This window comes from Thunnus thynnus, chromosome 2 (genome assembly GCF_963924715.1).
Source record: "Thunnus thynnus chromosome 2, fThuThy2.1, whole genome shotgun sequence".
Lineage (NCBI taxonomy): Eukaryota > Metazoa > Chordata > Actinopteri > Scombriformes > Scombridae > Thunnus > Thunnus thynnus.
The window spans coordinates 28,084,719-28,102,566 of NC_089518.1; the positions used below are offsets into that span (position 1 = coordinate 28,084,719).

Consider the following 17,848-nt stretch of genomic DNA (forward strand, 5'->3'; position numbering starts at 1 on the left):
CTGGCCATGAAAAACTACACATTTAAGCATTCTTGTGTGATTATTTCTGTATTTCTATGAACTACAATCCTCAATATGAGAATTAAAAAGTCATAACAAGTTATATGTTTTTATCTTATATGTTTTTGTCATGTATTTTTTTTGCTTTTGTTTTTAAGCACATTGAGTTTAGGTCTGTCGTATGAAATGTGTTATAAAAATAAACTTGACTTGACATAACATAAACCAAAATAATTAAACCAGTGTAGCAAAGCAGCCGCTAATTAATTAGCTATATGTGTTGTTTACAGCGGCTTCCTTACAGTAATGATTTATATCACCAATACAAGACGACATAAATAAACTTCACACATATTCAACAGAGAGAAACAGGACGCGACTGTGAGGGGTTTCATGATTTTAATCATGTAAATTCTGGTCTTTCTTTGCCCAAACACTCATTTGCGATGGTAAGCTGATGCATACATGTTAATAACTGGACAGCAATGCAGATTTTGCTTGCAGACAGAGAACAACATCATGATGGCATTGATGTACCAAACAATCTGTTATAGCAGGAGTTAATAATACTTTCCATATACTATGATACTGAATGAATGACGTGACGTGACGTGACGTGGGAAACGTTATTTAGGACAAGATGGAAAATATGTGAACAGATTTATTGTGGATGTGTTAAACTGCATTCTGTCCGATAACTGTGACAGAAATTTACAAACATTTTTTTTCAGTCTGGCACACTCAGAGTCTCAGTGGCACAGCAGAAATATGAAGCCATTCCCATCGTTTAAATGCTGCGCAATCGTTTAATCATGCAGTACACAGTACCCGCAAATTATTCAAATCTGAAAACCTTCCAGCAGATCAAACATGACAAAAATCTCTCTCAACTGATAGTGTTGTTAAAAAGCATCAACCTGCAACTCAAGACATCAAACTTTTTGTTTCCAAAGAAAACTGCCATGAGGGGAAATTTTGGGATTTTTAAATTATGGCAGCAGAGCACAAAAAAAAAGTCAATAAAGCAACTATTCTGATTCTTTTTAAACTTACTTTTCTCATATTCACTTTCTGATAAAGAGTGCAAACCTGACTGAAAAAGAAGATTGTTTTTCATCAGTATTAACAATCAAGATTATTGTTAATGATTTATTTGGATTGACACTACGATCGAAGGGGGGGAGGAAGACATTCCACTAAAGAGGAAAAGGTGCAACTGGGCACTTTAAACACACTGAGGTGAATCATCAAACTCAAGTACAAGCTGACATTGTACAATACAGAAAAAGAGAAATCTGTCTTTTGATGTAAAATGCAAACACGAACCCAATCGCCCTTTAACCTTAGGCACATATGAAAAAACCAATAATATAAATCTTCATTAGCAATTATTTTGCTTAAAAAATATCCTTTCATCTACGGCATCTACTTCCAGTAGGTGCCTACGGTAAAATAGTAATGAGGAAAAAAACGGTTTGGAGACAAAAGTTTTCATCCAGCAGCAATGAAATCAGTTACTCCAACAACGTCAAATGTATAAAGGGGGATGTTACAAAATCTTAATCATTGTAAAACAAACACAGAACTGTATTTATACAGTACACACTTAAGTGGTAAACTTTGCAGTAACAACTTTATGGGTCATATATTTATGAGAATTTAATGATGTAGGATAGCTGGGCGAATCAGTCATAATGCAATACATTTACCTCTTTAGAGCCACAATCAAAAAAAAAACATGTTAATCTCATTTGTGGCTTCGGGATTAATGCTTCTCTCTCATATTAATAGTATATCTTTATGGACAACATCAAGTATTTTCTCTTTTCAGTTTAAGGAAATCTTAGCATCATAGTGTTAAAACACAATACATACACCATATATTCAAATAAAATCTGCAAATTTTACAGATTGTCCATTCAGTGGCTTACCAGTGGAGGCAGACTGCACTTTACCACAGTCTCATCTGGGTTTAAGGAGTGACCTCTCTCTTAATAATATACCAGTCTTCCTTTGCTAATTACAGCAGCAAGCACCTACGTTACGTAACCCTGTTCAGAGGCAGGATCGCTCCTCCAGCTGACAAAAATGACACAATTTGACTGAACCTACAGATGAATAAAATGCAAAAGGTTCAGGATGTGCTGCTGTTGATGTTTGTTTCAGCTCATCAGCAGGATGCAGCTCACTGAGAGAAGATGAAGGTGGAGCAGCTACTGAGCCAGAAAGTTCAGCAAAGCATTTTCTGAAAACTTCTCTCATATCTGTCCTGAACAGGAGTTAAAAGTGTCGCAAATAAAATTGCTAACAGAGAGAAACTTGAAAAAATTTCAAGAGACATTAGGTCTTTGCATAGCAAACTGTACAAAGCTGCTGCTGCGATGTAAGACAGAAACGAAAATATACAGGATATTTACAAATTTACAGGAGGAGGAGGAGGAGGAGGAGGAGGAGACCGTCTAGACTGTAAGGAGACACCGTTAAACCAAACAGTTGACCAGGATGTGTCCTGTGAGGTTCAGGTGTTGCTTCCAGGACGTAAGATCAACAGCATCCATCGGTGGTCTGCCAGTCTAGTGAGATTTCAGGCTGATTTGTCCGGTGCTAACAGAGATTTAATGAGAGCGGAGTGCACAAATGTGAAAGCCGAGAGTTCAGGGTAGGACTGAATGAAAACAGACCTCCTCTGGGTGTTAATGAAGAAGGACAGTAAGGGAATTCGACTCCTGGACGAGATGTATCGTCTGTTCTTATAAACATGTCAGAGACAATGCTGAGAGGAGTCGGGGACTTCCTCTACCTCTGTTTCTGAAGACAGGGGAAGGGATTGTAACGGAGGAGCTTTAAAATAATTGGGGGCTACTGAACTTTAGACCATCAATGGCCCGTCGTCTGACCACTACATCCCTGTCGTCCCCCTGAGGACACTGGGCTGTGTGAGTCCATCTCCTCTTCAGTCCAGAGGCTTCTGCTCCTCTTTAAACACCGTTGGCACTCATTTTGCTCTGCTGGGAAACCTCGGTGGCAGCTTTAGCCTGTGGAAGAAGTCAGAGAATAAAGTTTAGCGACAGTGTTCAGTATTTTCCACTGAAAATTGTTGAATCAGTCTGTTGGGAAAGTTATTTATTATGGATCCATTTCAGGTTTTTATAGCATGTTGCTGTTATTTGATAGCTCACAGCCAGTGTCCGAAATTAACTTTTTGACTCATCTGCCAAGTGGACTGGTAGATGAAAAAATCCACCGACCAAGCATATTTTTACAAGCCAAAATAATAAATTGCCTTTTTGTGTCACATATATATTTGTTTCAGTACATTTCATTGAGATTATCTCAGCAGGTAGCAGACTAGAGGCAAGTGACAGTTTAGCGGAGAGCTGTCGAGCAGCTGATGATGTCGCTGTACGGTAAACAGTGCTGTGAAACTAGGAGCGCTAGAGACGGTCTGTGGCTGCTGCTCCTTCAGGCAGCCTTCCAAGATCTACTCAAACGGGAAATCTACCCGCATTTGGCGCTTAGTGGGTGTTAATTTCAGAGCCGGCTCACAGCCATCAAGTGACAGAAATCACAGGACAGAGAGTGATAGAGGGGAGACGGGATGTGATAAAGGTCCCCTGCCAGACATGAACTATGGGCACTGGGGTCACATGGTGTTCGTGTCAGACCACTGAACCACCAGGACTCTCCATGCTGGCAGATTTGATAATGCCATTGACCTATGATGCAGTAAATGTGTGTTCATTGGAGTTTTGGTGTTTCTGCACCAAAAAAAAATTGAATAATATTGCAAAAATTAACAAAACGTGGTAGTGAACATCCACGTCTATCAGCAGAGGACAGAACTGAAGTGATACTTGGGAGAAATTGAATATTAAATTCAGGTCATGTTTCTTCTAATCTTAAATAAATATCCCATGTGTTGGACCTGCTGAGTCTGCAGAAAAACGGTAACCTCCTGCATGATAACCAAAGTTTGTTGAACGATGTGTGTACGTGTACGTAAGGGGCGGAAATTTAGTTTAATGGAATTGACATTTAAACAACTGTTATGTAAGTAATCCTAGAAGAATCAGTGTCAGAGAGTAAACAAGAGACACACAGACAGGAAATAAGCTGATGTAGCTTCTCTAAAAGCAAAAACTGGTGACATCATAATGATTTGAAAGATACAATTAAAACTTTCTACACAGACAGGCTTTAAAATGTGTTTTGATCTCATGAGGTGTCACTTTAAACGACTGGTTGGTTTAAAAAAATAAAACACTAAACACTTTGAGCATGTGTGACAGTGATCGGTCTATATTTATCTGCTATTTTTAGACCGTACACAGATTAACTTGAGATGTTCAGCTCCTATTTTGCCAGTAGTTTTCTCCGTTTGTGACGGTTACTCCGGCAAACTTCAAATTATTACTTCTGTACATCTAAATGTAACCAGTTTCCACCTGCTCTGTATTATATTGAAGTATCTGTTGCCCTCCAGAAGAGCTGCTTTTCCAGAATAGTAGCTGTGTTGTACTGGGAGAGATTAGCAGGTCATGTGAGGAAGATCAAAGCTAAGAAAAACTAACTGGATTACAAATCCACGTCTGGAATCCGATCCCCTACTGGTTTCTGTGGTTGTCACAGGTCCTGGAAACTCTCGAGCCTTTTCTACAGAAGGAACTTTACTCGTCATGGGTTCTGCTTTTGTCCCCACTGTACTAACTTTGGAAGAGAGTCCCTGACACTAAATTTCAGACCTGCTCAGGAGGTGGTACAAAATTCAAGTTCCAGGGACTCTCAGGCTGAAAGAAGGCAGCAGCTGTTTTAGCCATTAATGACGCAGGACGTGTGTTTATGTAAGCACCGCACGCAGGTTTGTTTCAAGAAACAGGTGATATTCTGATTCAGACATGTGCATTTTACTACCTTGTTATGCATTCGTCTGTGAAAACTGTAGACTGTGTGCAGCGTTGGGGAGAAAGTTACTGGTTTAGTTACATTTCCCACTGACATTTTGGTGGCTTTGGTATTTTTCAAAATCCCAGAAGTGAAAAATTCAGTTTTGTGACATCTGGAAGCTGCTCGACGTCCTCCTGATCAGATTCTTCATCATATATGTTATCAATCAATCTGTAATTTTGTTATCTTGGTCTATTCTGTACACACATGGGATCTCTCCTCTGTTGCTCCTCCTGAGGTTTTTTCCCTCCTCAAAGGGGGAGTTTCTCCTCATCTGAATCGAGGGTCTAAGGATAGAGGATATCGTATTGCTGTATAGATTGTAAAGCCCACTGAGGCAAATTTGTGTATTGCGATATTGGGGTTTATAATAAAACTGACTTGACTGTGCTGAGTCTGGTAGTCAGTTTATCAGATTGCTGTTTTTCACACAGTATGGAGCAAAGAGAGAGCAGGGGGGCCTTCGGGGCAGCGACGTGTCTCAAGAGATGCACCTGACACTTGGGAGCTGTGAACTTGTGTTGTCCTTCCTCGATTCTTTTAATATTGTTTGATTCTTTTAATATTGTGTTACTGCTGTAAAGTGTATTGAGATACCCTGGTGTGATTTTGCACTTTAAATAAATAAACTTTAACTTTTGGGCGCTGGTCCGGTGCCATCTTTTTTGGATCCATTCTGTTGACCTGCTACCTTGAATGAGCTATTCTATTAACCTAATGTTTAAAAGTCATCACATGTGAATGTAAAAGAAACTCTATATTCTCTATAAACTCTATATATAAATATATATTGGCGCCACTTTTTTTATTTATTCATTTTTTTAACTGCACTCATCTACCAAACAGTGCATAAAAAAGACGATGTTTATCCCCATGTTCCTATACACTGTCACACAGGGCAGAACTTAGACCTTACTGTTTTTTTATGAATTATAGTTATGGGAAGCTTTCTGCTCACCTGAAGGACTTCAGCAGCAGTCAGAGGTTTGTCTGACACGACAGGAGCCTTGTCTCTCATCTCCTCCACCTAAAAACACACAAGATAAAAAGAAAAATAAGACCAAACACACAAAAACAAAAAAACTGTTGTACAACCACTCCTGTACGATAAGTACATCCACCGTTTTCCTCAGTAATCTATTCCTAACTACAGTGATTTCCTGTCATCAATAAAGTTGATCTTATCTCATGCTGCTGTGTGTTTTAGGAGCGTACTGACCGGTCTGTCTTTGATGATGCGAGCAGGGTCCGCCAGCATGTCAGTGCTGACTGAGGTCGAGTTCGCTCCTGTATTCTCTACTGGAGGAGGAGCAGCTTTCTGCAAAAATAACAACAAACATCTGATAAGAAAACCACATCCGGCAAAAGACTATCTTGCCTGCTTCTCTCACTGTTCAGCTGTATTTGTTACATTTTTAAATGAGGGAGAAGGAGAGAAAGTAATTTTAATTCTATATTATATACTCATTAATTATACTTTTCTGTGGAAAACATAAATGATATTCAAAGCAGAATATTTGTTTATGTCTTAAAACATATCTGGAGGGGATGACTAGTTGAAACAATGAAACAGTCAGTGCTTTATAAGAAAGGCAGATTATGAACCAAACATCAACGACCTGCATACCAACTATTTAACAGCTGGAATGTTAAGCCTGGTACCACTTACTCTAATCTGTACATTCGAGTTAATACGCAACGGACGTGACCTGTAAGATTTTAAGTAGACTGTAAAGGTCGAACCTCTAGTTTGGGAACAGGGGGGATGACCGGGGGTTTTGGTTTGAGGTCAGTCAGGTACATGGCTCTGGAGAGCAGCAGCAGAGATGGAGGAACGTTCTCCTTCAGGTGCAGGTCCAGCCACTAGACGGAGGAGAGGAACATTTATTACATCAGTCACAAAACATCAGAGGTTTTGATTCTTCTGCTCAACACATTTTGCATCAAGTCTGCTCCAAATGATGGTACAAATGCTCAAACGACCCAAATAAAAAACGCCTGTTTGTATTCATTTTTACTGGATTTGTTCACAAACTTGAACAACTAAAATGAAGCATCTTTCCCTTCACTTAAGCAAAGACAATGTAATCATATGCATGATAAAAGGGAGAAGAAATGAAAAACTTGTATTATGTTTCATTGTAATCAACTTTTGTATAATAATGTGAATTTGTGAAACCAGTTTTCAGTTTCTATCAAACAAATCAAAGCCACAAACTAACATTCACTTGCTCACCTGCTGCATTTGCTGTCGTAACTGATCGGTGGTGAGACCCAGAGACCTCATCCCTCGACTACGACACGCTGCCTGCAGCTCCGACACGCTCATGGCCGGCACACCCTCTGCTGCAATCATCTGTACGGAAAATAGAGAAGGAAGTCAAAAAAAAGTTTTGCACATTACTGCCAAACATTTAAACTTTTACTTTCATATAGAGTCAATGTGCAGAGATTTAAAACTTAAACACAGATAATCTATCACAGTTAACTTTTAATCACCTTCATTTTTTGTTTTTGTTTTTTTAATGTGATAAGGCAACTGACAACAGGAAATGTTATGAAAAGATTTCCTTGCCGTAATAAGACAGCAAAAAAGGAAAAAAACGATATTGTTCACTGTGATAGATTAATTAACTCAAGCAAGTTTCAAGTATTTAAAAGCTGTTGTACCAACATAACAGCATGGATGGACGCTACGTGGTTGCCTGGGACACGAGACATAAATCAAAACACTGGTATGTTTGTGAAATCATTAGCTGTGATGTAAAGGCAGTTTGTAGAGGAACAGGAGGATATTTCCTCCTTTAATAGTTGTTAAATGAGGAAATACATATCTTGTTCTTCTTCTCTCTCCCTGCTTTTCTGTTATTACTGTAAAATCACACCGACAGGCCCGCAGCCACAAAACCCCCCCAACTCCCAATCTTCATCCTCACCTCATCGTCTGCCTTGATGGTCCTGAGTTGCATCATCAACTGGAAACGCAGCAAGTTGTTGGTGCCGATGGGCTGCAGCTCCAAAAGTTTACACAGAGCCACCAGCTGGGGGCGCTCCAGGTGTTCCAGCGTCAGCTCATCCTCAAACAGCTTCGAAAACCGGACGATGTCCTTCGTGGTGGGCTGCTCACCTGTGCCCCGAACCTAAAAGAGGAAAGACGGAGTCGTTAATGTGAAGCACTGAAACAGGACCAGTCGGGAAGGCTGCAGTGCTAGCAGCAGTTTCAGACCTGCCAACAACTCGGTAGATTTATTCCAACATTTCCATTCCTTATTTGGATGAAATCCAAACAAAAGTACCAGACCATACATTTCATTGTCTATTAATATTACATCCATAACTGCTTCCATTCAGGTGTGACAAAGAACATTTTCCCCCTCATTAATGCAGTATTTATTCATGGTGGAGGGTCCTTCATACGTCTGAGATTCCCAATTATACTCTCAACTATGGAAGAGTTTATTTACAGTGTCTTTTGCTTGTCAAACCAGTTAAAACTGAGTGAATTGTAATATGTTATATATTATGTGCTGTATTATGCAGAGTTAATGTGAGATTTTAAAAGGCTGCCACTGGCTTTTTTTATAAGCCTTTGTTATAACTTACCTTCTGAACATATGTGGAGAAACGCTGCGTCTCATCCTCCGTCTGAGCCTTCGCTTTATTCCTGCGAGCCATCTCAGCGATGGTCTCCTGCAGAAACTTGGCCAGTTCCAGTTTAGCAGCCAGACCTTTCTTCTGCTTCTCCTCCTGCAATGTGAAGACACGTTGTTTGGTTTTAAAATGAGCACTTAAACAACAGCAGCCACAGTGTGATGCAATTATGTAAATACAGTTGTTACTGACCGGTCTGACCACTTCAGGACACTGTGTTGAATACATTACAAGTACTCTACAGTTCAATAGTACAAAGTTGAGATGTTTCATTTTAGTTGTTGGATATTTTCAAGATAATTCAAGTACAAAAGTTCAAAAACTGTGGACTAGACAAACAAATTGAGACAGTGGAATAGACTGAAGATAAGAACAGAAACGTGATGTAGAAGAGGTGACTGCAGGTTGCCTGTTCAGGACTTTGTCTTTATATTTTTCTTCACATTTTGCTTTTTCAAGTGGCCACATAAAATTACACCTTTTTCAAAAACATCAGGTTTTAACATGGACTCTCTTTTGTGTAGTTTCTCTTACATGAATAAAGGCAAAATATAAAAAGCTATGGGGCTAAACAATTAAAATTTAAAAAATTTAAAAAAATTCTATCTATCAGGAAATATTCAAATAATTATTTGTCAAAACTGCAGTTTGATTTATAAAAGGTTATACATTTCCAAGAAAATCTCAGTGAATTTGTTTTACTGTAGATACTAAAATCATATTATATACTACATAATCATAACACTATCAACACATATTCTTATGTTCTGCTAAGTTGTCAGAGGCCGGACACCTCTGTGTGTTGTCAGGAGCACGAGGAGCATATCTGTGAATCACTCAACCGTGCTCCAGAACAGCCGGGAACATCCGAGCTGACGGGGCTGACTGGAGCAAGAACGGAAACCTGCTGCTTTTCATTTACAAGAGATTTGGAGTTAACAAAAGGACCAAGTCATATCATTGGAACATTATAATTACAGACACAATAGTCAAATTATCAGGGAGGGTTTAAATGAGCCGTTTGTGTTTCTTACAGCACTTTGCAGGTTCTGACGTCATGTTCACATTGTGCTGCAGCTCCGACAGAAAATAGACTAGATTAGATAAAGTCTGCATGGCCAGAGGTTCTGAGTGCAGCAGCCACAGTCATATCTGAGAAGTTACATAATCAGAATGAACCCTATCGCGAGGTCAAGCTAGCGACATTGTGTGTTTGTGTGTGTCTGTGTATACATGTCTACATGCCTTTTTGGACTCCGTCTCGAAAGTGGAGGGCAACATCTCTGGGAACAGCTTGAGGAATACGGGGAGGAGGAACTCCATGAAAGGGACGATGATAAACACCATGAAGGGCACCAGACGGAAAAGGTCAGCGCAGGTCCTCATCAGCTGGAAAAGAAATAAACACAAACAATGCTAATGTCACAAAATGTGGCTGGTAACATGAGCCAGGATTCATTACTAGCATTCATTACTTATTATAGCCTACTATATACCCACTGTACCCAGATCTCCAGGGGTGCGTGTGAGATCTGTTACACGTGCAATGAAGCTCTGCCAGTCCTCAAAATAGACCAAATATAGTTTTACCATGGCATGTGCACAGCTCGAGCCCCTGAGCATGCACACATAACTTGCTTACTCAATATGGACACCTCTCAGTCAGCAAGACATAGACTGTAACATTATGTCCTTGAGTGAACAGTTTACTACAAGACCTGCCAACATCTTCTCTCAATAAAGCAACAGAAGACTTTCTCTTTGATAAATTCTTTTTTCAAAGATTTCTTTGGGCACTTTTGCCTTCATTTGATAGTGGGCAGTGAAGAGGCCGACAGGAAACACATGTCCCTGGCTGGAATCAGACCAGGGACGTTGCAGTTATGTGACATGTTCAGTGACCATTCGGCAATCGGGGCACTCCTCTCTTGGGAAAAGTTCATACTTTAAGGGAAGAACCTCTCCAGAGTGCGTTATCATTTTTAAACATTTTCATGCTTTCCGAACATCCCAGCTGATCTCAGCTGACCACATCACTGTTCATAACCTTCACATATAGCACCTGTAACTGACTACACATTTCACCAGTCAGATCTGGTGAAACTGTTGACATTTGACAATAGTGACACCAAAACTGCTCAGTGTTCTGAACAACAATGAAGCCGACACAATAAAAAACAGCAGCCAGCAGTTTCAGTTACTGAAACATTAACATGCTGCTTGTGTTGGAAGCGGAGCCAATTTGGATGAAAAATAATAAATATAAACTTGAACCTGCACAATAAATCAGCAGGTTATCCACTCATATTACCACATCACAGATATATATCGCCAATCGATAAGTAATAAATAATCGCATTAAGTCAAAAATAAGTTTGAGGTAATATAGAAACATTATAACCATTACATAGTTTGTCCTCCAGTGAGAGCTGATAATTTTATTTTTAAACTGTAATACGTTCTGGTCAATACATATCTTAGTCACAACTGTTAACATAATAATGATTGATTATTTATGTATTGATGTAATACGATGTAATAAATACTGACTGATATTGTGATCAGATTTATTTTAGACTCAGATATGGTGTCGACATCAAAAATACAGTATCAGTCGGTCTCTGATATACTGTAACTAATCAAATTTGTTTATATTTCAGCAACATTTTTGCAATACGTTCTGTATTTTGTTAATGTTGGAAAATAAAGAGAGCAAGTTTAAATCCTGCACAAACCATTCTTCACTGTGCAGCTGAATAATGCAGAAAGTAGTAGTAGTAGTAATAGTAGTAGTAGTATTTCTGTATAATAAGGAGGAGTTGTGTACTGCAATAATCAATCACATCTTTTAGTGATTTTTTTCTTTGCAGCCTTTTCTGACAGAAAACTGCTGATGGACACTAAAAGTCGCAGAGCTTAAAACAATCTATAACAAGTCTGTCTAACGTTGTACCACACAACTGCATAACCACTCTTGCCCTCATTTGTTACGACTTCGGGAACACACAGTACACATTCCTTATTGACATGTAAAAGGTGTGTTCAAAGGAACCCTCAAGCCATAAAATGTGTTTCTTTGATTTATGACAACAACCCAGACGAAGAGTGACTGAGGAAGACTACTTCTAGAGCTGAGTCCTAGTAATTACAATAAAAAGGAACCAGACTATTGTGAAGGAACCGGACAGGCATGCCGCTGTGACCAGAAGGATTTATACAGTATGACAAGACAGAAGACCAGAGCGCTTTATGAGAAGAAAAATCAAAAATGGGCCTACTATGCTATTCCTTATTTTCAGTCATATATATATATATATATATATATATATATATATATATAATGTTACAATGTCGGATGTTCATATTTCCAATGTTTTTTCCAATTTCAGCCCGAGCCGACGTCAACTGGTGACAAATTTCTTTATATGGTCATCTGCTCCACACACAGTGTGAGTTCACTGCCCTGTTCCACTAACATTATGGCATTTTTCCATTGTTTTGGGGGAAATCCCATTGAGCCATGACTCAAGTCCAGCTGGCAGGCTCTGAGTGTTTTTCCATTACACAACACTGCAAAGTAAAATAAGTTGTTTACTTGTTGGGAGATGTGCTCGTCGCCTGCAGGTTTTGATCAAACGTCATCATCACTGTGGCTGTTTCTGCTTGTATTATTCCTCCCAGCATTATTTCTAACAGATCCGCTGAACAATAAGTTCCAAATATGTGACTGTTTTTTAGCGACGCAAACAAAGCTCTGCTAATTCTGTGAGGAAAACGTTTCGTTTCCTGTAAATTCTTCACAGCAAAAGTCTCCCGTTATTTAGCTTTTAATATGAAGCAGTATAGCAGGAAATGATGGGTTTACATCAGCAGTAACTTAAACACAACTCTGATATGGGTGCCCCTCTGCACGCTTTCGGAAAGCTGTCCAATCAGAATAGAGTGGACCCATTGGGAGGGGGACCTTAAAGAGACAGGAGCTAAGACTGCCTGTTAAGAGACAGAGGCTGAACTGAGGGGCTACATCAAGGGCCAGTATAAGATAAATAGGGAGTTTTTTTTTTTAACTGAATTATGCAAAGCTACTCTAGTGGAGTCCCAGGATAAAAATAGAGCTGGAAATGAGCATAATGGGTCTCCTTTAAGTTCAGTGTGGACAGTTACTTTCAGGTACATAACCATTAGAAACAGTTTAATGGCGAACCTTTACCAAAGGGTAAAGGTTTTGTTTGTTATTTAATTTAGGTGAGACAGAAGTCTATTTCATGTTTCATTGCTCATTATATGATGATTCGTGAGCTACACTTCTTACAAAAACATCCTTCATTTCTGAAGTTCTTCTGGATTAAAAACATGAGGTGCATTTTAGGAGGGAATGTTTTTTGGCAGGTTTTATTTGTAGAGATTGGAGACAAAGTTCTTTGTTTGCAATGTATTGTTATATGTAAGAAGTTATGTTCATGACCTCCTGTAAGTATTTTTTTGTTTCTTAAGAGTCAATGTGGGCTGGGTGCTTGTATATGCATGACACAGTAACTAAGGTAGGGGTTCAAAATTGAAAATATAAAAAGTCCTGCAAAATTAGACAGATTTATATTCAGCTTCTCTTACCCTCCTCCTCTCCCTGCGTGTGAGCAGTTGACCATGCAGCAGCCTCCACACCATCCTGCCTGCAATCTTGATATCAATGCCCAGTAACCGGAAGCCATTGTAGTAATGCTTTAACTCATCCACAATCCTCTGATGCAAAGCCTTTTTCGCGACTGCCCTCTCCTGCACCGGAGGGACGGCAGCAGCTGCGGCGGCAGTAGTGGAGGCCGGAGTGGTAGTTGACGGAGGTTGAGGCTGGGGTGCAGCGGCCAGAGAGTCCTTTTTTGTTCCTGGAGAAGCATCCTGGGCAGCGGCAGAGGAGGTCTTGGTGTCCCCCTGTTTTATGTCTTGGAGCCAAAAACCTGAGCTGTGCAGAGAGCGGGCGAGCAATGCAGAGTTCTGGCACCGGCCGAGGTCGTGACGTCTGTAACAGTTGGGGTAGCCATGGCGGGAGTGCCTGAGTGGGAATAATGACGAGACGTGGCGGGGAGGGTCTATGTGAAGATAGGCTTTGGAAGACAGAGAGGAGCAGCTGTGCCTCTTTGACAACAAATACGATCCCCTGTTGACGGCAAGAAGAAAAACTGGTTAGACATTACATAATAGTGTGCGAGGCAATGTGCTAACAAAAAAAAAAAAAAGGTACTTAAAGTGTCTGCCAATGCTCAGATGTGTATTGGATGAACTGTTTAGGTGATTAACACTAAAATTATAAATTAAAATTTTTATAACTGATCAGTTGATAACTTTTTAAAAAAAACTAAATGATTATTTAAATGAAGGTAAGTAAGTGCAAATTGAAAAACACCAAATGCTGTAATTGCTGAATAAATTTTGTGTTTTAATAAATTTGCAGTTTATAGTTAAGGTATGGTCACATTACACTTCTGTCCTATGAATTTTCGTTCTGTTTCCAGTTCACTTCTATCGTAGACGGCATGACGGACAAATTAAAGCATGCATTTCCTGTTTTCGACAATTTCCAGCCAGCTCTATCAGATTTGCAGGACAGACTTCACCTTTGTTTGACTTTTGACTGGGCGAATAGGAACACTGCTGCACTGTATTTGGAAATAAAGACGTTCATCATCTCACACACACACTACAAACTGTAGCTCCGCTCTCATACACTGTTTGCAGCTTGTGATCTCTCTGATAAATACTTATTCATTAGCCACATCAGAAACATGAGATCACGTCCTTTTTCTAGGCCGCGTGGGGGGGCGCATTTTGCTGAAAGGAAATGTAATGTGACCGTACCTTTAGTGTGCAGGAGTTTATCATTTCATCAAATATGCAAGTGTAACTTGATGACACACCTAAAAAAAGCCTTCTTTACACATTGTCTTAGCAATTTGGTCCCTTGTGGCCTCTGTTTACTCTTGAGCCAATCACAAAGAAGCAAAACTATAATTCACCATCAAACAGGCTCCATGTTATCTGCATGTTAGGCAGCTTTAAAACAACCCCACCTACATTTACAGTATGTAATGTTCCCTCCTTGTGTCTCTAATGCTTTAATGATTAACTACACGAGTAGATAAAGCAGCCCTGCAGAGTCTGTACAAGACAAAAAATATGTAAATTTAACCAAACAAGCCTGTAACAAAAAGTAGTTTTCTTAGTTTACCAGCCCTAGGCAGAGGAGCCAAAAAGGTTACTTGAGACTACACCCACAATTATGTGCTGTTTACATCTAATTATAATACAGTTGCTCATACTGTCTTGCCATGTCAACATTTCTGGGAAACTAATCTCTGTTCTTTTCCACTCTTAAATATTTTGGTGAACAGTCAAACAACCCATTAAGCCTCTTCACTCAGTGGATTCATGGAAACATTCTTGGACAACATCTTTTATTTATTTAACATGTTTAGATCTTGTTTCTACAACACAGACGGGTGTATCAGTCCTGTTGAGATGGACTACAGCTCACACCTGACATCAAAACACATCTCAGTTGTGTCTCTAGTGACTACTTGTAAACAAATTCCTCTTCACACACCTGCATTTGAGATTATCTGTAGGAAATAGCTGCTGCTACTAAAAGAAGAAGACTGAGGTGACTATTTCCAACCAGGGATGCCTTTGAAACCAAGTCACACAATGTAAACATCCCTGAATCCATGAGTCCTAAATCTTATCACCAAGTCTGATCAGAAATGTCAAAACTTTCCTTTTACAATAATCACTTTTACAAACAACAGCTTGACATTCTGGTAGAGATACAGGAGATTTAATCTATTTCAAGTATTTTTTTAATTAAAAAATATTTTTAAAAGCATGTGACAAGGTCAATGTAATGTTTTTAAGACTCCTGTGTGTGAATTAAGTGTCAACTCCACTTACACGGCTTATGGGAATTAGAGAACCTCATAGTGAGGTCACGGTAAATAACACTGATCATGTGCTCTACTCTGTTAGCCCAGTTTCTGGTCTTGCAACACCAGCAGAGCAACCACAGCAGCTGTGAGTCGTCCTCTTATGTTTGACTGGAATCATGGGATTAGCTGAACAGGCCTCACTGCAGGAGACACTATGTAAACAGACACAGCCTGCGCTTTGACTCTACTTCAAAACAGCCAGACAGTTTGTCAATACTGTCAGTGAAACTCGTGCAGATACTCAGTTATGAATCCAGCATTTTGTTAAAGTTGGTGGGTTATATCCTGCGCTGCATTGCCAGTTCTTATTTTATTATCTTTATAGGGTCTAGACAAGTGTAACAGGTGTTTACTTACCTTGATCTTGTGACTGCAAGAAGCACCTGGTGACTAAAGACTGCCATTGCAATGGCAGATTACAGTACTCTGGAGAGAGAGAGGGAGAAAGAGAGCATGCAGGTGTCTGGTTACAAGTCACTCTTCGGGTGCAGCGAAAGGCTGACTGAATAAATTAAAAACAGTGGCACAGTAATACAACCTGTCCTAACACACCCTGCCAAAACCACACTCAAGGAGCAAAACAGACAAATAACAGATATGAAGTAGCTAAGTATTAATTATATAACATCAGTGATGGAATGTAACTAGTACATTTACTCAAGTGCTGAACTTAAAAATAACTTTGAGGTACTCGTACTTGTGTATTTCCATTTTATGCTGCTTTATACTACCCCACTACATTTCAGATGGAAATATTCTATTTTTACTCCACTACATTTAATTGCCACTTATAGTTAGTTTTCAGACGAAGATTTTTCATTCTAACTGTTGTTTAAACTGTTTGCTCTTAAAAAAAAACCATGCACTTTGTGTGAAAGGTATAAACAATGTGTTATTATCATTATTATAAAAAATATGACACACTTATACACTTGTGATAGGATGTTATTACTGTTAATCTACCAAAACTATCTAAAATTGGCTCCACATTGATAGAATACAATATTAAAACGTTCTTACATGTTTTTGTTATTGATAGAACACACACAATATAACAGACTATAATAATATAAGTTATCGCTCTAAAAGAAGCCTGTCTGCACAGCGAGTATTTTACTTAAGTAACATTTTGAATTCGGGACTTTTGCTTGTAAAAGAGTAATTTTAGACTGCAGTATTTCTAATTTCACTTCAGGAAGTTAAAGGGCCTGAATACTTACATAATATAACAGAGCTAACGTTAGCATGATGACAACCATGCAGCAAGAGAGCTCAACGTTATGTAGCACAATAGCAACACAGCTTCATGCTTAGCACTTATACAACATGTATCAAATATCAAAAGCTAATCGGTTACATTTACAAATTAATACTCTAAATCAATACTTCAAATAAGGAGATGAAACTGCGTTGAGTAGCAGCCGCTATTAAACAGACGTAACTAAGCATTCATGCTAAATTCAGGGCGGAGGAGCATTTCTGGTAATTTTCCACTACCGTTAGCAACAGACATGAAGCTAAAATCAAACATTCAGTAGCTAAAAACTTCAAATATATCACTACTGTAGACAAGAAACGTACCAGTACTTTATGTTCACATTAGCATAACGCTAGCACGTTGACTAACAGCTTGTAGCCTAGCCTAGCTTAGCCTAGCGTAGCCGGTGAGGTAGTTAGCCGATGACGAACCGACTCACCTCCAGCGTCAGTGACCGAGCTATGGCCGCTGCTGACGGGGCGTTGTGAGGCTTCTCGGTGAGACGTGAATAATGTAATCCATCCACAACAACATACGCGACAAGAGTGACGGCCGGTGTGGTGATAAACCCATTTACGGTGGGTTTATACTTTAAGATCGCCTCTAGATGCGTCGTATGGTTTCGACACCTGTCCGTGACTCTGCGTGTGCAGCCTCGACAGGCAACCGGCCGCACTGAAAGGTCACGCTGTACATGCGCGAGTGTTGTGTGCGTAATACCGAAGATCGTCTATGGTAAAAAAGAGGAATCACTCTGTGGGTTAAAAAAAATGGTCCCACATTCTGCTCTGTAAAAGTGGGCGTTCACCCAAACAAATGTGCCTTCCTGCCGTCATTTTTTTTTGGCCTCAGTTCATCCTCAAGTATTATAGCGATGTGTTTGTTTCAGAGTTTCTTGTTTTTGTTTTGTTTTTTTCTTTTCTTCTGCAAACCGTAAGATGAATATTTTGATATTCTGTATATGATCACCTTGTGGAAGTGGAAATTGTAACTGTTTTTTTATGGCAATAAAGAAAAAAGC

General features: G+C 39.4%; 1 protein-coding gene across 1 annotated transcript; it reads right to left on the reverse strand.

Annotated features, from left to right (window-relative positions):
- Positions 1 to 382: 382 nt before the first annotated feature.
- On the reverse strand, positions 383 to 17,515 carry letm2 (leucine zipper-EF-hand containing transmembrane protein 2). Its single transcript, XM_067614260.1, has 11 exons — positions 17,267 to 17,515; positions 15,927 to 15,995; positions 13,207 to 13,747; positions 9,841 to 9,984; positions 8,548 to 8,691; positions 7,881 to 8,084; positions 7,181 to 7,300; positions 6,688 to 6,807; positions 6,164 to 6,262; positions 5,903 to 5,971; positions 383 to 3,035 (listed from the first exon to the last, which is right to left on the reverse strand). The coding sequence occupies exons 2-11, from the start codon at positions 15,971 to 15,973 to the stop codon at positions 2,979 to 2,981; spliced, it is 1,545 nt and encodes a 514-aa protein (XP_067470361.1). The 5' UTR covers positions 15,974 to 15,995; positions 17,267 to 17,515; the 3' UTR covers positions 383 to 2,978.
- Between the last annotated feature and the right edge of the window lie 333 nt (positions 17,516 to 17,848).

What these genes read in the sequence shown, in the direction of transcription:
- letm2 (XM_067614260.1), bottom strand. Translation starts at nt 15,973, where the DNA reads ATGGCAGTCTTTAGTCACCAGGTGCTTCTTGCAGTCACAAGATCAAG. An exon ending in TCTCCACATATGTTCAGAAG is followed by an intron (nt 8,085 to 8,547) that starts GTAAGTTATAAC and finishes TTCCTCTTTTAG; the next exon opens with GTTCGGGGCACAGGTGAGCA. An exon ending in GCATCATCAAAGACAGACCG is followed by an intron (nt 5,972 to 6,163) that starts GTCAGTACGCTC and finishes GTGTGTTTTTAG; the next exon opens with GTGGAGGAGATGAGAGACAA.